This window comes from Oncorhynchus keta, chromosome 29 (genome assembly GCF_023373465.1).
Source record: "Oncorhynchus keta strain PuntledgeMale-10-30-2019 chromosome 29, Oket_V2, whole genome shotgun sequence".
NCBI lineage: Eukaryota > Metazoa > Chordata > Actinopteri > Salmoniformes > Salmonidae > Oncorhynchus > Oncorhynchus keta.
Window position 1 is genome coordinate 911,210 of NC_068449.1, and position 26,824 is coordinate 938,033.

The 26,824-nt window shown below is 41.3% G+C and overlaps 1 protein-coding gene across 3 annotated transcripts in view; it reads right to left on the bottom strand.

Annotated features, from left to right (window-relative positions):
- LOC118362207 (calcineurin B homologous protein 1-like) overlaps positions 1 to 23,086 on the bottom strand; it is a 33,605-nt gene extending 10,519 nt beyond the window's left edge. Inside the window, exons 1-3 of one of the 3 annotated variants that reach the window (XM_052485484.1) lie at positions 22,658 to 23,084; positions 20,812 to 20,884; positions 8,823 to 8,903 (exon numbers count right to left, since the gene is read on the bottom strand). In XM_052485484.1, the coding sequence (XP_052341444.1) occupies positions 8,823 to 8,903; positions 20,812 to 20,884; positions 22,658 to 22,724 (221 nt within the window). In that variant the 5' untranslated portion in view covers positions 22,725 to 23,084. Of the gene's footprint in view, positions 1 to 8,822; positions 8,904 to 20,811; positions 20,885 to 22,657 lie in introns of all 3 variants that reach the window. The other 2 variants (XM_052485485.1, XM_052485486.1) reach the window with 2 other exon arrangements.
- Positions 23,087 to 26,824: the final 3,738 nt, after the last annotated feature.

Genomic DNA, 26,824 nt, shown 5'->3' on the forward strand with positions numbered 1-26,824 from the left:
CACACACTGATGCAGCCCTTTGGAACATCTACATTTTAAGTATAATACATCTATTTAATAGATAATAATAGATAGGGGCGGCAGGGTAGTCTAGTGGTTAGAGTGTATAGGAGGCAGGGTAGCCTAGTGGTTAGAGTGTAGAGGCGGCAGGGTAGCCTAGTGGTTAGAGTGAAGAGGTGGCAGGGTAGCCTAGTGGTTAGAGTGTAGAGGTGGCAGGGTAGCCTAGTGGTTAGAGTGTAGAGGCGGCAGGGTAGCCTAGTGGTTAGAGTGTAGAGGCGGCAGGGTAGCCTAGTGGTTAGAGTGTAGAGGCGGCAGGGTAGCCTAGTGGTTAGAGTGTAGAGGCGGCAGGGTAGCCTAGTGGTTAGAGTGTAGAGGTGGCAGGGTAGCCTAGTGGTTAGAGTGTAGAGGTGGCAGGGTAGCCTAGTGGTTAGAGTGTAGAGGCGGCAGGGTAGCCTAGCGGTTAGAGTGTAGAGGCGGCAGGGTAGCCTAGCGGTTAGAGTGTAGAGGCAGCAGGGTAGCCTAGCGGTTAGAGTGCAGAGGCGTCAGGGTAGCCTAGTGGTTAGAGTGTAGAGGCGGCAGGGTAGCCTAGTGGTTAGAGTGTAGAGGCGGCAGGGTAGCCTAGTGGTTAGAGTGTAGAGGCGTCAGGGTAGCCTAGTGGTTAGAGTGTAGAGGCGTCAGGGTAGCCTAGTGGTTAGAGTGTAGAGGTGGCAGGGTAGCCTAGTGGTTAGAGTGTAGAGGCGGCAGGGTAGCCTAGTGGTTAGAGTGTAGAGGCGGCAGGGTAGCCTAGTGGTTAGAGTGTAGAGGCGGCAGGGTAGCCTAGTGGTTAGAGTGTAGAGGCGGCAGGGTAGCCTAGTGGTTAGAGTGTAGAGGAGGCAGGGTAGCCTAGTGGTTAGAGTGTAGAGGTGGCAGGGTAATCTAGTGGTTAGAGTGTAGAGTCGGCAGGGTAGCCTAGTGGTTAGAGTGTAGAGGCGGCAGGGTAGTCTAGTGGTTAGAGTGTAGAGGCGGCAGGGTAGTCTAGTGGTTAGAGTGTAGGGGCGGCAGGGTAGTCTAGTGGTTAGAGTGTAGGGGCGGCAGGGTAGTCTAGTGGTTAGAGTGTAGGGGCGGCAGGGTAGTCTAGTGGTTAGAGTGTAGGGGCGGCAGGGTAGTCTAGTGGTTAGAGTGTAGGGGCGGCAGGGTAGTCTAGTGGTTAGAGTGTAGGGGCGGCAGGGTAGTCTAGTGGTTAGAGTGTAGGGGCGGCAGGGTAGCCTAGTGGTTAGAGTGTAGAGGCGGCAGGGTAGTCTAGTGGTTAGAGCGTAGGACTAGTAGCCGGGAGGTTGCAAGTTCAAATCCCTGAGCTGACAAGGTACAAGTCTGTTGTTCTACCCCTGAACAGGCAGTTAAACCCACTGTTCCTAGGCCGTCATTGTAAATAAGAATTTGTTCTTTACTGACTTGCCTAGTTAAAGGTAAAAAAAAAAAAATGTTTTTTATATATATATATATAATTATTTTTTACCTTTATTTAACTAGGCAAGTCAGTAAAGACCAGCACAACCAGTCAGTATCTATCCATCCATCCATCCATCCATCCATCCATATAAATTCATGATTTATTTTAGACAGATCTAAAGAAACATTGTGACATGAAGAACATGTATTTCAGAAGAACAGAATAGCATACACACTCTGAGTTGTCCTCGTGTTAGGGTCCTGATCTGACTATGCCAAAATGTCTGTGGCCAACGCTAGTTCATTTAGCAGACGCTAGTTCACTTAGCAGACGCTAGTTCACTTAGCAGACGCTAGTTCACTTAGCAGACGCTAGTTCACTTAGCAGACGCTAGTTCACTTAGCAGACGCTAGTTCACTTACGCTAGTTCATTTAGCAGACGCTAGTTCATTTAGCAGACGCTAGTTCACTTAGCAGACGCTAGTTCACTTAGCAGACGCTAGTTCACTTAGCAGACGCTAGTTCACTTAGCAGACGCTAGTTCACTTAGCAGACGCTAGTTCATTTAGCAGACGCTAGTTCATTTAGCAGACGCTAGTTCATTTACGCTAGTTCATTTACGCTAGTTCATTTAGCAGACGCTAGTTCACTTAGCAGACGCTAGTTCACTTAGCAGACGCTAGTTCACTTAGCAGACGCTAGTTCACTTAGCAGACGCTAGTTCACTTAGCAGACGCTAGTTCACTTAGCAGACGCTAGTTCATTTACGCTAGTTCACTTAGCAGACGCTAGTTCATTTACGCTAGTTCACTTAGCAGACGCTAGTTCACTTAGCAGACGCTAGTTCACTTAGCAGACGCTAGTTCACTTAGCAGACGCTAGTTCACTTAGCAGACGCTAGTTCATTTACGCTAGTTCACTTAGCAGACGCTAGTTCATTTACGCTAGTTCACTTAGCAGACGCTAGTTCATTTACGCTAGTTCACTTAGCAGACGCTAGTTCACTTAGCAGACGCTAGTTCACTTAGCAGACGCTAGTTCACTTAGCAGACGCTAGTTCACTTAGCAGACGCTAGTTCACTTAGCAGACGCTAGTTCACTTAGCAGACGCTAGTTCACTTAGCAGACGCTAGTTCACTTAGCAGACGCTAGTTCACTTAGCAGACGCTAGTTCACTTAGCAGACGCTAGTTCATTTAGCAGACGCTAGTTCACTTAGCAGACGCTAGTTCATTTAGCAGACGCTAGTTCATTTAGCAGACTTAGCAGACGCTAGTTCACTTAGCAGACGCTAGTTCATTTAGCAGACGCTAGTTCATTTAGCAGACTTAGCAGACGCTAGTTCATTTAGCAGACGCTAGTTCACTTAGCAGACGCTAGTTCATTTAGCAGACGCTAGTTCATTTAGCAGACGCTAGTTCATTTAGCAGACTTAGCAGACGCTAGTTCACTTAGCAGACGCTAGTTCACTTAGCAGACGCTAGTTCACTTAGCAGGCGCTAGTTCACTTAGCAGGCGCTAGTTCACTTAGCAGGCGCTAGTTCACTTAGCAGACGCTAGTTCATTTAGCAGACTTAGCAGACGCTAGTTCACTTAGCAGACGCTAGTTCACTTAACGCTAGTTCACTTAACGCTAGTTCACTTAACGCTAGTTCACTTAACGCTAGTTCACTTAGCAGACGCTAGTTCACTTAGCAGACGCTAGTTCACTTAGCAGACGCTAGTTCACTTAGCAGACGCTAGTTCATTTAGCAGACGCTAGTTCATTTAGCAGACGCTAGTTCATTTACGCTAGTTCATTTAGCAGACGCTAGTTCACTTAGCAGACGCTAGTTCATTTAGCAGACGCTAGTTCACTTAGCAGACGCTAGTTCACTTAGCAGACGCTAGTTCACTTAGCAGACGCTAGTTCATTTAGCAGACGCTAGTTCACTTAGCAGACGCTAGTTCACTTAGCAGACGCTAGTTCACTTAGCAGACGCTAGTTCACTTAGCAGACGCTAGTTCATTTAGCAGACGCTAGTTCACTTAGCAGACGCTAGTTCACTTAGCAGACGCTAGTTCACTTAGCAGACGCTAGTTCACTTAGCAGACGCTAGTTCATTTAGCAGACGCTAGTTCATTTAGCAGACTTAGCAGACGCTAGTTCACTTAGCAGACGCGAGTTCACTTAGCAGACGCGAGTTCACTTAGCAGACGAGTTCACTTAGCAGACGCGAGTTCACTTAGCAGACGCGAGTTCACTTAGCAGACGCGAGTTCACTTAGCAGACGCGAGTTCACTTAGCAGACGAGTTCACTTAGCAGACGCGAGTTCACTTAGCAGACGCGAGTTCACTTAGCAGACGCGAGTTCACTTAGCAGACGCGAGTTCACTTAGCAGACGCGAGTTCACTTAGCAGACGCGAGTTCACTTAGCAGACGCTAGTTCACTTAGCAGACGCTAGTTCATTTAGCAGACGCTAGTTCATTTAGCAGACGCTAGTTCATTTAGCAGACGCTAGTTCATTTAGCAGACGCTAGTTCACTTAGCAGACGCTAGTAAATTTAGCAGACGCTAGTTCACTTAGCAGACGCTAGTAAATTTAGCAGACGCTAGTTCATTTAGCAGACTTAGCAGACGCTAGTTCACTTAGCAGACGCTAGTTCACTTAGCAGACGCTAGTTCACTTAGCAGACGCTAGTTCACTTAGCAGACGCTAGTTCACTTAGCAGACGCTAGTTCACTTAGCAGACGCTAGTTCACTTAGCAGACGCCAGTTCACTTAGCAGACGCCAGTTCACTTAGCAGACGCCAGTTCACTTAGCAGACGCCAGTTCACTTAGCAGACGCCAGTTCACTTAGCAGACGCTAGTTCACTTAGCAGACGCTAGTTCACTTAGCAGACGCTAGTTCACTTAGCAGACGCTAGTTCACTTAGCAGACGCTAGTTCACTTAGCAGACGCTAGTTCACTTAGCAGACGCTAGTTCACTTAGCAGACGCTAGTTCACTTAGCAGACGCTAGTTCACTTAGCAGACACGATCTGCTTGGACTTACTGTGGCATCATTTTATTATATGAACAATAAAAATGAATTCCGAGGGGAGTGTGCAAACGCATCAATTCCATGTTGAGCAATTAACAAAGTCAGAATTTGAAACTGGTCCTCCTATAGGGTTAACTTAGAGTTGATTATACAACACTAGTTATGATAGAAACCTTAGGACCAGGTGAATGCTATGATCCCTTATTGATGTCACATGTTAAATCCACTTAAATAATGAATTAAATAATATTGTTTAAGCCTTGAGACAATTGAGACATGGATTGTGTATGTGTGCCATATAGAGTTTAAATGGACAAGACAAAAGATGCCTAAGTGCCTTTGAACAGGGAATAGAGCCCTGAGTACCAGGCCATTAGGACCTGATAGAGGGACAATAGAGCCCTGAGTACCAGGCCATTAGGACCTGATGGAAGGACAATAGAGCCCTGAGTAACAGGTCATTAGGACCTGATGGAAGGACAATAGAGCCCTGAGTAACAGGTCATTAGTGACCTGATGGAGGGACAATAGAGCCCTGAGTACCAGGTCATTAGGACCTGATGGAAGGACAATAGAGCCCTGAGTACCAGGCCATTAGGACCTGATGGAGGGACAATAGAGCCCTGAGTACCAGGCCATTAGGACCTGATGGAAGGACAATAGAGCCCTGAGTAACAGGTCATTAGGACCTGATGGAAGGACAATAGAGCCCTGAGTAACAGGTCATTAGTGACCTGATGGAGGGACAATAGAGCCCTGAGTACCAGGTCATTAGGACCTGATGGAAGGACAATAGAGCCCTGAGTACCAGGTCATTAGGACCTGATGGAAGGACAATAGAGCTCTGAGTACCAGGCCAATAGCGACTGGTCGTTAGCAAGCTTGGTAGGCTACTAATGACCATCGGCAGCATCAGAGGTCCGTTTTAGAGAAGCCTAGTTACTGTGACTCAAATGGTCACATGGAATTTGACTGCGGTCATGACATTGTTATAAGCTAAAATGAAGTCATCTACACACTGTACGTTTTGGGATTGTAATGATATAGGTCTATCCAAGGCATGTTGTTTTGGGATTGTAATGATATAGGTCTATCCAAGGCATGTTGTTTTGGGATTGTAATGATATAGGTCTATCCAAGGCATGTTGTTTTGGGATTGTAATGATATAGGTCTATCCAAGGCATGTTGTTTTGGGATTGTAATGATATAGGTCTATCCAAGGCATGTTGTTTTGGGATTGTAATGATATAGGTCTATCCAAGGCATGTTGTTTTGGGATTGTAATGATATAGGTCTATCCAAGGCATGTTGTTTTGGGATTGTAATGATATAGGTCTATCCAAGGCATGTTGTTTTGGGATTGTAATGATATAGGTCTATCCAAGGCATGTTGTTTTGGGATTGTAATGATATAGGTCTATCCAAGGCATGTTGTTTTGGGATTGTAATGATATAGGTCTATCCAAGGCATGTTGTTTTGGGATTGTAATGATATAGGTCTATCCAAGGCATGTTGTTTTGGGATTGTAATGATATAGGTCTATCCAAGGCATGTTGTTTTGGGATTGTAATGATATAGGTCTATCCAAGGCATGTTGTTTTGGGATTGTAATGATATAGGTCTATCCAAGGCATGTTGTTTTGGGATTGTAATGATATAGGTCTATCCAAGGCATGTTGTTTTGGGATTGTAATGATATAGGTCTATCCAAGGCATGTTGTTTTGGGATTGTAATGATATAGGTCTATCCAAGGCATGTTGTTTTGGGATTGTAATGATATAGGTCTATCCAAGGCATGTTGTTTTGGGATTGTAATGATATAGGTCTATCCAAGGCTGTACGTTTTGGGATTGTAATGATATAGGTCTATCCAAGGCATGTTGTTTTGGGATTGTAATGATATAGGTCTATCCAAGGCATGTTGTTTTGGGATTGTAATGATATAGGTCTATCCAAGGCATGTTGTTTTGGGATTGTAATGATATAGGTCTATCCAAGGCATGTTGTTTTGGGATTGTAATGATATAGGTCTATCCAAGGCTGTACGTTTTGGGATTGTAATGATATAGGTCTATCCAAGGCATGTTGTTTTGGGATTGTAATGATATAGGTCTATCCAAGGCATGTTGTTTTGGGATTGTAATGATATAGGTCTATCCAAGGCTGTACGTTTTGGGATTGTAATGATATAGGTCTATCCAAGGCTGTACGTTTTGGGATTGTAATGATATAGGTCTATCCAAGGCATGTTGTTTTGGGATTGTAATGATATAGGTCTATCCAAGGCATGTTGTTTTGGGATTGTAATGATATAGGTCTATCCAAGGCATGTTGTTTTGGGATTGTAATGATATAGGTCTATCCAAGGCATGTTGTTTTGGGATTGTAATGATATAGGTCTATCCAAGGCATGTTGTTTTGGGATTGTAATGATATAGGTCTATCCAAGGCATGTTGTTTTGGGATTGTAATGATATAGGTCTATCCAAGGCTGTACGTTTTGGGATTGTAATGATATAGGTCTATCCAAGGCATGTTGTTTTGGGATTGTAATGATATAGGTCTATCCAAGGCTGTACGTTTTGGGATTGTAATGATATAGGTCTATCCAAGGCTGTACGTTTTGGGATTGTAATGATATAGGTCTATCCAAGGCATGTTGTTTTGGGATTGTAATGATATAGGTCTATCCAAGGCATGTTGTTTTGGGATTGTAATGATATAGGTCTATCCAAGGCATGTTGTTTTGGGATTGTAATGATATAGGTCTATCCAAGGCATGTTGTTTTGGGATTGTAATGATATAGGTCTATCCAAGGCTGTACGTTTTGGGATTGTAATGATATAGGTCTATCCAAGGCATGTTGTTTTGGGATTGTAATGATATAGGTCTATCCAAGGCATGTTGTTTTGGGATTGTAATGATATAGGTCTATCCAAGGCATGTTGTTTTGGGATTGTAATGATATAGGTCTATCCAAGGCTGTACGTTTTGGGATTGTAATGATATAGGTCTATCCAAGGCTGTACGTTTTGGGATTGTAATGATATAGGTCTATCCAAGGCATGTTGTTTTGGGATTGTAATGATATAGGTCTATCCAAGGCTGTACGTTTTGGGATTGTAATGATATAGGTCTATCCAAGGCATGTTGTTTTGGGATTGTAATGATATAGGTCTATCCAAGGCATGTTGTTTTGGGATTGTAATGATATAGGTCTATCCAAGGCTGTACGTTTTGGGATTGTAATGATATAGGTCTATCCAAGGCTGTACGTTTTGGGATTGTAATGATATAGGTCTATCCAAGGCATGTTGTTTTGGGATTGTAATGATATAGGTCTATCCAAGGCATGTTGTTTTGGGATTGTAATGATATAGGTCTATCCAAGGCTGTACGTTTTGGGATTGTAATGATATAGGTCTATCCAAGGCATGTTGTTTTGGGATTGTAATGATATAGGTCTATCCAAGGCTGTACGTTTTGGGATTGTAATGATATAGGTCTATCCAAGGCATGTTGTTTTGGGATTGTAATGATATAGGTCTATCCAAGGCATGTTGTTTTGGGATTGTAATGATATAGGTCTATCCAAGGCATGTTGTTTTGGGATTGTAATGATATAGGTCTATCCAAGGCTGTACGTTTTGGGATTGTAATGATATAGGTCTATCCAAGGCATGTTGTTTTGGGATTGTAATGATATAGGTCTATCCAAGGCATGTTGTTTTGGGATTGTAATGATATAGGTCTATCCAAGGCATGTTGTTTTGGGATTGTAATGATATAGGTCTATCCAAGGCATGTTGTTTTGGGATTGTAATGATATAGGTCTATCCAAGGCTGTACGTTTTGGGATTGTAATGATATAGGTCTATCCAAGGCATGTTGTTTTGGGATTGTAATGATATAGGTCTATCCAAGGCATGTTGTTTTGGGATTGTAATGATATAGGTCTATCCAAGGCATGTTGTTTTGGGATTGTAATGATATAGGTCTATCCAAGGCATGTTGTTTTGGGATTGTAATGATATAGGTCTATCCAAGGCATGTTGTTTTGGGATTGTAATGATATAGGTCTATCCAAGGCATGTTGTTTTGGGATTGTAATGATATAGGTCTATCCAAGGCATGTTGTCAAAAAAAAAATAACTTTCATGTGAATTTCAAAGACCAGCACAACCGGTCATACACACTTAAAAACTTAAGAAAACCTTGTATTTATATTGTAATGCATTAAGGTAGACTCAAACAAAGGAATGTTTATCGTACATTACTAAATGGGTTCGTTCGTGTGGTGAGTGACTCGCGTCAAAGCTATGTGCATCTTTAAAGAAATCAGGGAAGGGCACATACTACTCACCCCTCGGGAAAGAAGGCATTGATGATTCTGTCTCCCAGAGGGTTGATGGCCAACTCTGGGATCCGTTGGAAATCTTCCCGACTTCAGAAACAGGAGAGGAGAGTTAGAATTTACTCAATGACAACAAAGGGAACTATGGACTATTTTCCAAGGCTGCGTTTACACAGGCAGCCCAATTCTGATATATCCCCCCCAACTAATAGGTCTTTTGACCAATCACATCTGATCTTTTTCAGTGCTGATCGGATTGGTCAAAAGATCAATTAGTGAAAGATATCAGAATTGGGCTGCCTGTTTAAACGCAGCCTATGAGTTTGACCCCACTTCCAATCACACACCATGGATCAAAGACCAGAAGATGAGTGGAGAGATACTGACATCACTCTGGGTAATGTCTTGTTGAAATGATATCACATAGCACTCTGGGTAATGTCTTGTTGAAATGATATCACATAGCACTCTGGGTAATGTCTTGTTGAAATGATATCACATAGCACTCTGGGTAATTACATTTACATTACATTTAAGTCATTTAGCAGACGCTCTTATCCAGAGCGACTTACAAATTGGTGCATTCACCTTATGACATCCAGTAGAATAGTCACTTTACAATAGTGCATCTAAATCTTAAGGGGGGTGAGAAGGATTACTTATCCTAATGTCTAGTTGAAATGATATCACACAGCACTCTGGGTAATGTCTAGTTGAAATGATATGACATTTCACTTAGGTCAATTTGAGGTGTACCTTTGGATGTATTTCAAGGACTACATTCAAACCCAGTGCCTCTTTGTTTGACATCATGTGGAAATTAAAAGAAATCAGCCAAGACCTCAGAATTTTTTTGTTGTAGACCTCCACAAGTCTGGTTCATCCTTGGGAGCATTTTCCAAACGCCTGAAGGTACCACATTCATCTACAAACAATAGTACGCAAGTATAAACACCATGGGACAACACAGCCGTCATACCACTCAGGAAGGAGACGTGTTCTGTCTCCTAGAGATGAACGTACTTTCGTGTGAAAAGTGCAAATCAATCCCAGAACAACATCATAGGCCCTTGTGAAGATGCTGGAGGAAATGGGTACACAAGTATCTATATCCACAGTAAAACTATTCTTATATCGACATAACCTGAAAGGCAGCTCAGCACGCACGCCTCCAACTCAATCATCAAGTTTGCGGACGACACAACAGTGGTAGGCTTGATTACTAACAACGACGAGACGGCCTACAGGGAGGAGGTGAGGGCCCTCGGAGTGTGGTGTCAGGAAAATAACCTCACACTCAACGTCAACAAAACTAAGTAGATGATTGTGGACTTCAGGAAACAGCAGAGGGAACACCCCCCTATCCACATCGATGGAACAGTAGTGGAGAGGGTAGCAAGTTTTAAGTTCCTCGGCATACACATCACAGACAAACTGAATTGGTCCACTCACACTGACAGCGTCGTGAAGAAGGCGCAGTAGCGCCTCTTCAACCTCAGGAGGCTGAAGAAATTCGGCTTGTCACCAAACGCACTCACAAACTTCTACAGATGCTCAATCAACAGCATCCTGGCGGGCTGTATCACCGCCTGGTACGGCAACTGCTCCGCCCTCAACCGTAGGGCTCTCCAGAGGGTAGTGAGGTCTGCACAACGCATCACCGGGGGCAAACTACCTGCCCTCCAGGACACCTACACCACCCGATGTTACAGGAAGGCCCTAAAGATCATCAAGGACATCAACCACCCGAGCCACTGCCTGTTCACCCCGCTATCATCCAGAAGGCGAGGTCAGTACAGGTGCATCAAAGCTGGGACCGAGAGACTGAAAAACAGCTTCTATCTCAAGGCCATCAGACTGTTAAACAGCCACCACTAACACTGAGTGGCTGCTGCCAACACACTGTCATTGACACTGACCCAACTCCAGCCACTTTAATAATGGGAATTGATGGGAAATGTAAATATATCACTAGCCACTTTAAACAATGCTACCTTATATAATGTTACTTACCCTACATTATTCATCTCATATGCATACGTATATACTGTACTCTATATCATCGACTGCATCCTTATGTAATACATGTATCACTAGCCACTTTAATTATGCCACTTTGTTTACTTTGTCTACATACTCATCTCATATGTATATACTGTACTCGATACCATCTACTGTATGCTGCCCTGTACCATCACTCATTCATATATCCTTATGTACATATTCTTTATCCCCTTACACTGTGTATAAGACAGTAGTTTTGGAATTGTTAGTTAGATTACTTGTTGGTTATCACTGCATTGTCGGAACTAGAAGCACAAGCATTTCGCTACACTCGCATTAACATCTGCTAACCATGTGTATGTGACAAATCAAATTTGATTTGAAGAAGCCACTGCTCCAAAACCGCCATAAAAAAGCCAGACGCCGGTTTGCAACTGCACATGGGGACAAAGATCGTACTTTTTGGAGAAATGTCCTCTGGTCTGATGAAACAAAAATAAGACTGTTTGGCCATAATGACCATTGTTAGCGGAGTCAATCACCACCTTCCGGAGACACCTGAAACCCCACCTCTTTAAGGAATACCTAGGATAGGATAAGTAATCCTTCTCACCCCCCTAAAAGATTTAGATGCACTATTGTAAAGTGGCTGTTCCACTGGATGTCATAAGGTGAATGCACCAATTTGTAAGTCGCTCTGGATAAGAGCGTCTGCTAAATGACTTAAATGTAAATGTTATGTTTGGAGGAAAAAGGGGAAGGCTTGCAAGCTGAAGAACACCATCCCAACCGTGAAGCACGAGGGGTGGCAGCATCAAATTGTGGGGGTGCTTTGCTGCAGGAGGGACTGGCACACTAAACAAAATAGATGGCATCATGAGGTAGGAAAAGTATGTGGATATATTGAAGCAACATCTCAAGACATCAGTCAGGAAGTTAAAGCTTGGTCGCAAATGGGTCTTCCAAATGGACAATGACCCCAAGCAAACTTCCAAAGTTGTGGCAAAATGGCTTAAGGACAACAAAGTCAAGGTATTGGAGTGGCCATCACAAAACCCTGACCTCAATCCTATAGAAAATATGTGGGCAGAACTGCATGCTAGCTCCACTGTATACCCCAATACAGACCGCATGCTAGCTCCACTGTATACCACAATACAGACTGCATGCTAGCCCCACTGTATACCCCAATACAGACTGCATGCTAGCCCCACTGTATACCCCAATACAGACTGCATGCTAGCTCCACTGTATACCCCAATACAGACTGCATGCTAGCTCCACTGTATACCCCAATACAGACTGCATGCTAGCTCCACTGTATACCCCAATACAGACTGCATGCTAGCCCCACTGTATACCCCAATACAGACTGCATGCTAGCTCCACTGTATACCCCAATACAGACTGGATGCTAGCTCCACTGTATACCCCAATACAGACTGGATGCTAGCCCCACTGTATACCCCAATACAGACTGCATGCTAGCTCCACTGTATACCCCAATACAGACTGCATGCTCGCTCCACTGTATACCCCAATACAGACTGGATGCTAGCTCCACTGTATACCCCAATACAGACTGGATGCTAGCCCCACTGTATACCCCAATACAGACTGCATGCTAGCCCCACTGTATACCCCAATACAGACTGCATGCAAGCTCCACTGTATACCCCAATACAGACTGCATGCTAGCTCCACTGTATACCCCAATACAGACCGCATGCTAGCTCCACTGTATACCACAATACAGACTGCATGCTAGCCCCACTGTATACCCCAATACAGACTGCATGCTAGCCCCACTGTATACCCCAATACAGACTGCATGCTAGCTCCACTGTATACCCCAATACAGACTGCATGCTAGCTCCACTGTATACCCCAATACAGACTGCATGCTAGCTCCACTGTATACCCCAATACAGACTGCATGCTAGCTCCACTGTATACCCCAATACAGACTGGATGCTAGCTCCACTGTATACCCCAATACAGACTGGATGCTAGCCCCACTGTATACCCCAATACAGACTGCATGCTAGCCCCACTGTATACCCCAATACAGACTGCATGCAAGCTCCACTGTATACCCCAATACAGACTGGATGCTAGCCCCACTGTATACCCCAATACAGACTGGATGCTAGCTCCACTGTATACCCCAATACAGACTGCATGCTCGCTCCACTGTATATCCCAATACAGACTGCATGCTAGCTCCACTGTATATCCCAATACAGACCGGACGCTTCATTGAGAGGACACAGAAAACCCACACTTTGTTGTGTGTAAACAGACAAAGTGGTGCAGTTACATTATTATATTATATCTGGTTAATGACCCCCACTCGGCTTAATAGTCAGGAGTAACATCATTTCATAGACAGACTGGATAAAATGGGGTCAATGTGTGGCTGGAATCCTGGAGGTTTCTTTCCGCACAGTGGGTGAAAACTATGGAGCCTAGGCCACTCAGAGAGAGAGAGAACAGAGCTGGAGTTGAACTGTGATGGGATTTAAAAATGACCGATTGTTTTTCCTCTGAAGGTCAGCGAGCAATTGAGATCTCAGAGGTCAATCACACCGTCCTCCACGTCTGTTAGCAATGTCGAGTTTACTTGCCGGCACTCAGACACGCACTAGATGTGGAAATAAAGAACTACATAGTGAGGTCCGTGGCACGCAAATGCTGCAGTTCATATCGAAGTTTGAGTTGTCAGACTCCGGTCAAAACAATCTGGTTCTTCTAGACACAGCTTATACCCAGTGACACACACACACCACTAGTATGGGTAGTAGGGTACTGCATGCAACGCCCGAGCCAAGCGTGATGCATCTTGGGTAGCCTCTTGAACCAAAGGAGTAGTGTGTTCACAGACCAGAGGTTTTTTATTTTACCTTTATTTAAGTCAGTTAAGAAGAAATTATTATTTTCAATTACGGCCTAGGAACAGTGGGGTTAACTGCCTGTTCAGGGGCAGAACGACAGATTTGTACTTTGTCAGCTCGGGGATTTGAACTTGCAACCTTTTGGTTACTAGTCCAACTCTCTAACCACGAGGCTACCCTGCCGCCCCAGGTCGAGGCAACAAACTTCAAAATCACATCAGCTCAGAACATTCTGTACTTACACACGGCCACTTTGAAGTAAGGGAAATGGTCACGTGCCTCTAAGCGATATTCACTGGCATGGAGGCATACTGTGTTCCTACACAACATTGCCAAGTTGGCTCTGATGGTCACAGAGAAGTAATATGGGGACGAAGGGCAATCATGAACACAGTCAAGTAAATGTCTCACAGGTGTCTCACATCCTCAATAGTCTCTTCGTTGGTGGTCGACTACATTCCATAACCAATAGAACGTAGAGAACAGCAGCTATCGGCATAAATCAACTATTTTCCATTGGACAAACACCATTAGCTCTGATTTAAATGAATTGTAAATCATTTACAATGCCTCCTAGGGCTGGGAATTCCCAGGAACTTCACCGTAGGATATTATCACCATACCTAGGTGCTGTTTCGAAGTGAACTACACATGTAGAGTGATTCTCCATGTAGTGTGATTCTACATGTAGAGTGATTCTATATGAAGTGTGATTCTATATGAATAGTGTGATTCTATATGAAGTGTGATTCTCCATTTAGTGTGATTCTATATGAAGTGTGATTCTATATGAAGTGTGATTCTCCATGAATAGTGTGATTCTATATGAATAGTGTGATTCTATATGAATAGTGTGATTCTATATGAAGTGTGATTCTCCATGAATAGTGTGATTCTATATGAATAGTGTGATTCTATATGAATAGTGAGATTCTCCATGAATAGTGTGATTCTCCATGAAGTGTGATTCTCCATGAATAGTGAGATTCTCCATGAATAGTGTGATTCTATATGAATAGTGAGATTCTCCATGAATAGTGTGATTCTCCATGAATAGTGTGATTCTCCATGAATAGTGTGATTCTCCATGAATAGTGAGATTCTCCATGAATAGTGAGATTCTCCATGAATAGTGTGATTCTCCATGAATAGTGTGATTCTATATGAATAGTGAGATTCTCCATGAATAGTGTGATTCTATATGAATAGTGTGATTCTCCATGAATAGTGTGATTCTCCATGAATAGTGTGATTCTATATGAATAGTGAGATTCTCCATGAATAGTGTGATTCTATATGAATAGTGTGATTCTCCATGAATAGTGTGATTCTCCATGAATAGTGTGATTCTATATGAATAGTGAGATTCTCCATGAATAGTGTGATTCTCCATGAAGTGTGATTCTCCATGAATAGTGAGATTCTCCATGAATAGTGTGATTCTATATGAATAGTGAGATTCTCCATGAATAGTGTGATTCTCCATGAATAGTGTGATTCTCCATGAATAGTGTGATTCTCCATGAATAGTGAGATTCTCCATGAATAGTGTGATTCTCCATGAATAGTGTGATTCTCCATGAATAGTGTGATTCTATATGAATAGTGTGATTCTCCATGAATAGTGTGATTCTATATGAATAGTGAGATTCTCCATGAATAGTGTGATTCTATATGAATAGTGTGATTCTATATGAATAGTGAGATTCTCCATGAATAGTGTGATTCTCCATGAATAGTGTGATTCTCCATGAATAGTGTGATTCTCCATGAATAGTGTGATTCTATATGAATAGTGAGATTCTCCATGAATAGTGTGATTCTATATGAATAGTGAGATTCTCCATGAATAGTGTGACTCTCCATGAATAGTGTGACTCTCCATGAATAGTGTGATTCTCCATGAATAGTGTGATTCTCCATGAATAGTGTGATTCTCCATGAATAGTGTGATTCTCCATGAATAGTGAGATTCTCCATGAATAGTGTGATTCTCCATGAATAGTGTGATTCTCCATGAATAGTGTGATTCTCCATGAATAGTGTGATTCTCCATAAATAGTGAGATTCTCCATGAATAGTGTGACTCTCCATGAATAGTGTGACTCTCCATGAATAGTGTGACTCTCCATGAATAGTGTGATTCTATATGAATAGTGTGATTCTCCATGAATAGTGTGATTCTATATGAATAGTGAGATTCTCCATGAATAGTGTGATTCTCCATGAATAGTGTGATTCTCCATGAATAGTGTGATTCTCCATGAATAGTGTGATTCTCCATGAATAGTGTGATTCTCCATGAATAGTGAGATTCTCCATGAATAGTGTGATTCTATATGAATAGTGAGATTCTCCATGAATAGTGTGATTCTCCATGAATAGTGTGATTCTATATGAATAGTGTGATTCTCCATGAATAGTGTGATTCTATATGAATAGTGTGATTCTCCATGAATAGTGTGATTCTCCATGAATAGTGTGATTCTATATGAATAGTGTGATTCTATATGAATAGTGTGATTCTATATGAATAGTGTGATTCTATATGAATAGTGTGATTCTATATGAATAGTGTGATTCTCCATGAATAGTGTGATTCTCCATGAATAGTGTGATTCTATATGAATAGTGTGATTCTATATGAATAGTGTGATTCTATATGAATAGTGTGATTCTATATGAATAGTGTGATTCTATATGAATAGTGTGATTCTATATGAATAGTGTGATTCTATATGAATAGTGTGATTCTATATGAATAGTGTGATTCTATATGAATAGTGTGATTCTATATGAATAGTGTGATTCTCCATGAATAGTGTGATTCTCCATGAATAGTGTGATTCTATATGAATAGTGTGATTCTCCATGAATAGTGTGATTCTATATGAATAGTGAGATTCTCCATGAATAGTGTGATTCTATATGAATAGTGTGATTCTATATGAATAGTGAGATTCTCCATGAATAGTGTGATTCTCCATGAATAGTGTGATTCTCCATGAATAGTGTGATTCTCCATGAATAGTGTGATTCTCCATGAATAGTGAGATTCTATATGAATAGTGTGATTCTCCATGAATAGTGTGATTCTATATGAATAGTGTGATTCTATATGAATAGTGAGATTCTCCATGAATAGTGTGATTCTATATGAATAGTGTGATTCTCCATGAATAGTGTGATTCTCCATGAATAGTGTGATTCTATATGAATAGTGTGATTCTCCATGAATAGTGTGATTCTCCATGAATAGTGTGATTCTATATGAATAGTGTGATTCTATATGAATAGTGTGATTCTCCATGAATAGTGTGATTCTCCATGAATAGTGTGATTCTATATGAATAGTGAGATTCTCCATGAATAGTGTGATTCTCCATGAATAGTGTGATTCTATATGAATAGTGTGATTCTCCATGAATAGTGTGATTCTATATGAATAGTGTGATTCTATATGAATAGTGAGATTCTCCATGAATAGTGTGATTCTCCATGAATAGTGAGATTCTCCATGAATAGTGTGATTCTATATGAATAGTGTGATTCTCCATGAATAGTGTGATTCTCCATGAATAGTGTGATTCTTCATGAATAGTGTGATTCTCCATGAATAGTGTGATTCTCCATGAATAGTGAGATTCTCCATGAATAGTGAGATTCTCCATGAATAGTGAGATTCTCCATGAATAGTGAGATTCTCCATGAATAGTGTGATTCTATATGAATAGTCTGATTCTATATGAATAGTGAGATTCTCCATGAATAGTGAGATTCTCCATGAATAGTGTGATTCTCCATGAATAGTGAGATTCTCCATGAATAGTGAGATTCTCCATGAATAGTGTGATTCTCCATGAATAGTGAGATTCTCCATGAATAGTGAGATTCTCCATGAATAGTGTGATTCTATATGAATAGTGTGATTCTCCATGAATAGTGTGATTCTCCATGAATAGTGTGATTCTCCATGAATAGTGTGATTCTATATGAATAGTGTGATTCTATATGAATAGTGTGATTCTCCATGAATAGTGTGATTCTATATGAATAGTGTGATTCTATATGAATAGTGTGATTCTCCATGAATAGTGTGATTCTCCATGAATAGTGTGATTCTATATGAATAGTCTGATTCTATATGAATAGTGTGATTCTATATGAATAGTGTGATTCTATATGAATAGTCTGATTCTATATGAATAGTCTGATTCTATATGAATAGTCTGATTCTATATGAATAGTCTGATTCTATATGAATAGTCTGATTCTATATGAATAGTCTGATTCTATATGAATAGTCTGATTCTCCATGAATAGTGTGATTCTATATGAATAGTGAGATTCTCCATGAATAGTGTGATTCTATATGAATAGTGAGATTCTCCATGAATAGTGTGATTCTCCATGAATAGTGTGATTCTATATGAATAGTGAGATTCTCCATGAATAGTGTGATTCTCCATGAATAGTGTGATTCTATATGAATAGTGAGATTCTCCATGAATAGTGTGATTCTATATGAATAGTGAGATTCTCCATGAATAGTGTGATTCTATATGAATAGTGAGATTCTCCATGAATAGTGTGATTCTCCATGAATAGTGTGATTCTCCATGAATAGTGTTATTCTATATGAATAGTGTGATTCTCCATGAATAGTGTGATTCTATATGAATAGTGTGATTCTATATGAATAGTGTGATTCTCCATGAATAGTGTGATTCTCTATGAATAGTGTGATTCTATATGAATAGTGTGATTCTCCATGAATAGTGTGATTCTCCATGAATAGTGTGATTCTATATGAATAGTGTGATTCTCCATGAATAGTGTGATTCTATATGAATAGTGTGATTCTATATGAATAGTGTGATTCTATATGAATAGTGTGATTCTCCATGAATAGTGTGATTCTCCATGAATAGTGTGATTCTCCATGAATAGTGTGATTCTCCATGAATAGTGTTATTCTATATGAATAGTGTGATTCTCCATGAATAGTGTGATTCTATATGAATAGTGTGATTCTATATGAATAGTGTGATTCTCCATGAATAGTGTTATTCTATATGAATAGTGTGATTCTCCATGAATAGTGTGATTCTATATGAATAGTGTGATTCTCCATGAATAGTGTGATTCTATATGAATAGTGTGATTCTATATGAATAGTGTGATTCTCCATGAATAGTGTGATTCTCCATGAATAGTGTGATTCTATATGAATAGTGAGATTCTCCATGAATAGTGTGATTCTCCATGAATAGTGTGATTCTATATGAATAGTGTGATTCTCCATGAATAGTGTGATTCTATATGAATAGTGTTATTCTATATGAATAGTGTGATTCTCCATGAATAGTGTGATTCTATATGAATAGTGTGATTCTCCATGAATAGTGTGATTCTCCATGAATAGTGTGATTCTATATGAATAGTGTGATTCTCCATGAATAGTGTGATTCTATATGAATAGTGAGATTCTCCATGAATAGTGTGATTCTATATGAATAGTGTGATTCTATATGAATAGTGTGATTCTCCATGAATAGTGTGATTCTCCATGAATAGTGTGATTCTCCATGAATAGTGTGATTCTATATGAATAGTGTGATTCTATATGAATAGTGTGATTCTATATGAATAGTGTGATTCTCCATGAATAGTGTGATTCTATATGAATAGTGTGATTCTATATGAATAGTGTGATTCTCCATGAATAGTGTGATTCTCCATGAATAGTGTGATTCTATATGAATAGTGTGATTCTATATGAAGTGTGATTCTATATGAATAGTGTGATTCTATATGAATAGTGTGATTCTCCATGAATAGTGTGATTCTCCATGAATAGTGTGATTCTCCATGAATAGTGTGATTCTATATGAATAGTGTTATTCTATATGAATAGTGTGATTCTCCATGAATAGTGTGATTCTCCATGAATAGTGTGATTCTCCATGAATAGTGTGATTCTATATGAATAGTGTGATTCTATATGAATAGTGTGATTCTCCATGAATAGTGTGATTCTATATGAATAGTGTGATTCTATATGAATAGTGTGATTCTCCATGAATAGTGTGATTCTCCATGAATAGTGTGATTCTATATGAATAGTGTGATTCTATATGAAGTGTGATTCTATACCATTATTTGAAGTCCAAACATATTCCTCACTATATCTGCTGTAGAGAGACAAGAGCGTAAGAAAACGAAAATAAGGGAATAAGTGCTGAAAAAAGGTCCCCTTATTTAAAACTACTGAGAACAAGCTATAGGATTAAAAATAGCTGAGTCTTGGCTAACACTACCTACAGTTGCAAAATTATATATTTATATATTTTTTTAAATAATACGAGTCAAATATCGATTTAATATCGTCCAAAAATAATATTGCAACTATGGATCCCCCATCATTAATGCCACCCCCCCTCCCACAGAGAGTCAAAGGACATCACAGATTCACCTTGTCCTCCTTTCTGTGTAGGCCTATCGTGTCACAGCTATGACTTCAAGTGTTTGGCTGGAAGTCTGAGGGTGTGTTCGTAAATTCAATCTGCAGTACAAGAGAGTGTTCAGAGTGCGCTCTGGGCGTTGGTAAATTCAGAGCTTTTCGCTCCCTCGAGCGTTCAGAGTGCACACTGGACGCTCTGGTCAAGGATTAGGGTTGATCCGATCGTTCTGACCTCACAACGGTAGTCAAGCACCCAAGCTAACGTTGGCTAGCTTGTCAGCTACTTCCAAACACAAATGACAGAACATCTCACTTTGACCATTTTACTCTCCCTAGCAGAGCTGGTTAGGCAGTTTTCATGTTATCCAGAGCGTTGGTGACTGTAACTCTGCTGCTGGCAACAATTTAATTATGTTTTTTTGCCAAAGTTTACTGACACCGGCCATATTCAACAGGTGTTGAGTGTTCGTACATTCATCAGTTATTCTGCCCTCTGGCACACTCAGGCGAGAGTGCTCTGAAAATTGGAGTAGACGGCCAAAGTGAATTTACGAACACACCCAGAGTGTTTCATCAAGCTTGTTGTTGTGTGTGTGTGTGTCCCAGTGGCATTGCATGATGGGGCTGCTGTCTGTACCTGAGTGTGCCGTTCTCTCCTTTGTCCAAGCTGGTGAAGCGACTGTAGAGCCGGGTGATCTGGCTGTGGGAAACTGCAAAGAAACACACCGTGTTAGTGACAGGGATTGTTGGGATCATGCTTTTAAAGGCCTTGGGTCTTAATGTACGAACAACACTTCTACACAGGACTACGATGATGTAAAGGAGATTGGTAGCTTGTCCATACTTTGTCAGTAGTTTGTTTCATTGTTGTGATCCACTGGACGAGCACGTGTAATGATTTAGTAGAGCTTTTCTCTGGTTACAATAATGGCTCTGCTCAAGTCACAGATCAGCAGAAAAACCCAAAACTCACCGTCACCAGGCTTAAAAATACCACAACACCAGTATACATGACACTACGTGATCTAAAGTATGTGGACACCTGATTGTTGAACATCTCATTCCAAAACCATGGGTATTAATATGGAGTTGGTCCCCCCCGTTGCTGCTATAACAGCATCCACTCTTCTGGGAAGGCTTTCCACTAGATGTAGGAACATTGCTACTATAACAGCCTCCACTCTTCTGGGAAGGCTTTCCACTAGATGTAGGAAAATTGCTGCTATAACAGCCTCCACTCTTCTGGGAAGGTTTTCCACTAGATGTTGGAACATTGCTGCTGTAACAGCCTCCACTCTTCTGGGAAGGCTTTCCACTAGATGTTGGAACATTGCTGCTGTAACAGCCTCCACTCTTCTGGGAAAGCTTTCCACTAGATGTTGGAACATTGCTGCTATAACAGCCTCCACTCTTCTGGGAAGGTTTTCCACTAGATGTTGGAACATTGCTGCTGTAACAGCCTCCACTCTTCTGGGAAGGCTTTCCACTAGATGTTGGAACATTGCTGCTGTAACAGCCTCCACTCTTCTGGGAAAGCTTTCCACTAGATGTTGGAACATTGCTGATGTAACAGCATCCACTCTTCTGGGAAGGTTTTCCACTAGATGTTGGAACATTGCTGCGGGGGACTTGCTTCCATTCAACCACGGGCATTAGTGAGGACAGGCACTGAAACAGGAAAGGGCATTCCTCAAACTGTTGCCAAAATATTGGCTGCACAGAACCGTCGACAGTGTCATTGTACACTGTAGCGTTACGATTTCCCTTCACTGGAACTAAGTGGCCAAGTCTGAACCATGAAAACCAGCCCCAGACCATTATTCCTCATCCGCCAAACTTTATGGTTAGTACTATGAATTGGGGCAAACCCAGATTAGTCCGTCGGCAGATGGTGAAGTGTGATTCATCACTCCAGAGAACTGCTCCAGAGTCCAATGGCGGCGAGCTTTACACCACTCCAGCTGACGCTTGGCATTACGCGTGGTGATCTGAGGCTTGTGTGCGGCTGCTCGACCATGGAAACCCATTTCATGAAGCTCCCGACAAACAGTTATTGTGCTGAAGTTGCGACCTACATGCTTCAGCACTCGGCAGTCCAGTTCTGTGAGATTGTGTTACCTACCACTTCGGTGTTGCTCCTTGACGTTCCCACTTCACAATAACAGCTCTAGCAGGGAAGAAATTTGACAAACTGACATGATGAGAAGGTGTCACCCTATGACGGGAGCTCTTCAGTAAGGCCATTCTACTGCCAATGTTTGTCTATGGCTGCATGCTCGATTTAATACACCTGTCAGCAACGGGTGTGGCTGAAATAGCCGAATCCACTATTTTGAAAGGGTACCAACATACTTTTGTATAAATAGCTTAGCTAGTTATGTGAAATAACAACGTGCTATGATATTACAAGATAGTGAGAGCTTGTCAGTAACGGCTAGTTGGCCCCCACACCCGCTTTGGTAAAAGTGGAGAACTCAACTCACAGCCGGTCTCCTTTTTGATTTCTTCAATCTCCTCTTCTCTCAGTAATGTCGATGCTCTGGATCCCATTGTAAAGTCCTTCCTTCACAACAAAAGCGAAAAAATAATAATACAATTTTTAAAAAATCACTAGTTACGCGAACAAGTTGTTTGACGCAGGTTTCGAAGAGATTTGTTAGCTAACGTTTGCTGATTCGTGCTAAGTAGCGGAAGAGAGAGACAGAGAAAATAAAAAACTGGATTATACACGAAGCAAGCTAGCAAATTTCGCAACGTTTAGATAGTCTAACGTTGAAAACAAATTTTCTACCGTTAATAATTTCCTTGTAATCGTATTTTTAAAATGATTATTCCGAGTTAGCCTGTGAAACAGCTGACCGGAGAGCTGTCAGTTTGCTCTGTTCAGCACTGTGGAGAGGTCAGGGGGGGGTCACGCCTGATGCGCCGAATTCATGACGTCGTCACGCAGAGTGAGTCGAATGGTAATTAAATTATTCATTTTCCTAACATAAATTATAATAACATTTTTTTTCTGTGATTACAATTGGACTAGAATTGTTTAATTTAAAAAATATGTTTCGTTTTGTTTGTTCCAGTATTTTCTCATTAATACCTGCGTTCTGTTTTGCTGTAATGTAAGAACGTAAATTGTTGATCTGTATTTTGAATTAAAAAATAAAATAGAAAGAGACGATGAGCACTTCAACGCTGCGATTGGGTTGGTCTTCATTTAAGGTTAGAGTTACGCATAAGATTAGCAGTGTGGTTAAACTCATGGTTTAGGGTTCAAATCTGAATTTAAGAAGATAAATTGTAGGAATAGGCGGGGTTTAGGCAATTATTATGACTTTGTGGCTGTGGGAACGAGTGAAAAACCGTGATTTAACTACACACTCCAGTACAGTAGGTGGCGGAACTTGTTAGCGGACAGACACAATATTGTAGAAGAGCCTTTCGCAGAGCACCTCGACACGACACCGTTGTACTGGTCATTCGTAACGGGTTGCCGTTACGTTACCTAATTGGCATGTTACGATGGCATCCAGATGACCAATATCAAAATAAATATAACTTTATTTTACAAGTTTTAACTAGCGCCATGCTGCTATTTAACCTTTATTTAACTAAACAAGTCAGTTAATAACAAATTCTTATTTACAATGATGGCCTAGTGGGTTAACTGCCTTGTTCACATTTTACCTGGTCAGCGAGGTGGATTCGATCTCGCAACCTTTCAGGTCCAATTCCAACACTAACCACTAGGCTACCTGTGTTTGCCAGTATAAACTAGATTGTTGGGAAGGGCTCATCAGCACCACTTCTTCTATGGTATATTGGCGATTATAAACTGGGTGGTTCGAGCCCTGAATGCTGATTGGCTGACAGCTGTGGACGACGCAACGCGGAGTTACCATATACCCTCTCTGGCCTTATTGCTTAATTGCACGATTTAATGTATATTCCGTTACCTGCTGGGCAGGTTCGAAACAGGATTCCCCAAAAAACATAACGACATATCAATGGAGGCTCCTGAGGGGAGGACGGATGGCTCATAATAATGGCTGGACTGGAGTGAATAGAAGGGTATCAAACACACCACGAACACTTTGTGAAGACACTGTAGTTATTGTACAGGCTATGCATCGAAAGGTGTGACTTGGGCCAGCAGCAAATCACCCAGCATCCCACTGCTGCCTTGGCTCTGATGCTAATGTAACCGATGTGAAATGGCTAGTTAGTTAGCGGTGGTGCGCGCTAACGGCGTTTCAATCGGTGACGTCACTTGCTCGTGAGACTTCGAAGTAGTTGTTCCCTGCGTGATATGAAGAAGTTTAAGGAAAACATCAACTCAAATTGCTCCTTTTGTAATGACCACCCAGAAACAGTTGTGCATCTTTTTTTGGCATTGTATGCATGTAAGAAAACTGTGGCAAGACATCAGTAGGTTTATAATTGAACACATTTATGAAGATTTTACACTATTGTGGAGAGATGTACTGTTTGGATTCTTTACATACAATAGACATAAGTGGAATCATTTTTACGTCATTCATTTCATTATTCTTTTGGCCAAATTTCATATACACAAATGTAAATTTACAAACAGAAAACCACATTTTCGTAACCTACAAAAAGAAATGTAACTGTATTTTAAGACGGTTAAATGCTCTACTAACAAAAAAGCTGTTAGAATTGTAAGTATATGCATGTCCCTTAAGGTCCTTGTGTAATTGTAATGTGATATTGTACCCCCCCAGCCCCGCCCCCAGCCCCGCCCCGCCCCCAGCCCCGCCCCTAGCTCGATTGTCTATTGTTTGTAATCGATGTATGCTTGTGTTCCCTCATGTGCTTTATGTATTGATTTGAGATTAATAAAATAAAATAAAAAATAAAAAAAGTTGTTCCCTGCGTGCTCAAATCATTTTGATGCACTATGAGACAGAAAAAGGCACGCTTTTTCTGTCTTCAGAAAAGTTAGATTCTTTTAAGTACCAAGTCACACACACAGTGTTCTGTTCATGAATAATGATGTATATTTAGAGGTTACTCATAAGTGGATGGTATTGTTAAGATGCACTTGTAATTGTACTTTTTAGGATGATATCAACATTCTGAATTCAACGTGTGGTTAATAGCTAGCTAAGGTATTAGCAGGCTACTGTATGTGTGAACGATGTCTCCTCCAATGATCCCAGTCCCTCCTATTGTGCATCTGTTGTAGAAAGAGGCGACGATTCGCAGAACAGATGTGCTCTACAAATGTTTTATTTCCTTTTGGATGCAGGGATGTGGTTTTATCTATGTAAAATATGTTATGTATAATAAGGAGAGAGTGTATTAATTTTTTGTATTCGAAAATCATTTTGATGCACTGAGATAGAAAGAGGTGATGCAGAATGCAGAGTGAGTTCTGCTTGATTAAAACGACCTGATCTCCATAGTCCACGTCTATAGTCTCAATCAACCACACACACAACGCAGAGCTACAATATAGCACCGGTTACACGGGGTTGCTTCTGAAGCTAAGCAGGGTTGGTCCTGGTTGGTCCCTGAATGGGAGACCAGATGCTGCTGGGAGTGGTGTTGGAGGGCCAGTAGGAGGCACTCTGTCCTCTGGTCTAAAAATAAGATCCCAATGCCCCAGGGCAGTGATTGGGGACATTGCCCTGTGTAGGGTGCAGTCTTTCGGATGGGATGTTAAACGGGTGTCCTGACTCTGAGGTCATTAAAGATCCCATGGCACTTATTGTCAGTACGGGTGTTAACCCTGGTGTCCTGGCTAAATTCCTAAGCTGTCCCTCATACGGTCACCTAATCATCCCCAGTTTACAATTGGCTCATTCCTCTCCTCTGTAACTATTCCCCAGGTTGTTGCTGTAAATGACTACTTACCTGGTTTAAAAAAAAACATTACTATTAAGAATGTCATGGCAACCATTAAACAATACTGAATTATGAACAAACCAGTCTCCACTTCAAAATGGGTGTGTGTAATTGGTTGTACAGCCTGTACATTGAAGGAAATACAAAGACATGTCTGAACAGAGGTTTTATTTACACAATTGCTGCAGGCCGCTCCTCAATTCCTCCCACCGCCTCCTAGACGACCATTCAGAAACTTCACCTTTTAAAAAGAGCATCGTGTCTGTTGTACCTATCCTCAGCAAAACCAGGTACAGCAGCTGTATCGTTTAACTCAAACAATCCTAATATGATAACAATTATCTGACTCGGGCAATACCTTAATTAAACCTTGACTAGATATAGAAGGTACCGACGGCGAGAGCAATGACTAGTCCACAGCTGTTTTAGACTGTCCAGGTTATATTTCAAAATCTGTGTGACAACATCAACATAGCCTGATCCTTTAACAACAGGAGATTGGGTTATCTTGCAGATCATGTGTGATGCTGTAGGATTTAACCTCCAGGTCAGTCTCAGGGGTGAAGTCCCTTCTAGGATCTGCTTCCCCTTCTACAAGTCATAAACTTAACCATTAGTGGGGGGGAGCAGAACTGACATTAAGATCAGAAACTAGGTGAACTTCACCCTACTGCAGCAGAGCTACCTGCAGAGCAGAGCAACCAGTAGACCAGAGCAACCAGCAGAGCAACCAGCAGAGCAGAGCTACCAGCAGAGCAGAGCTACCAGCAGAGCTACCAGCAGAG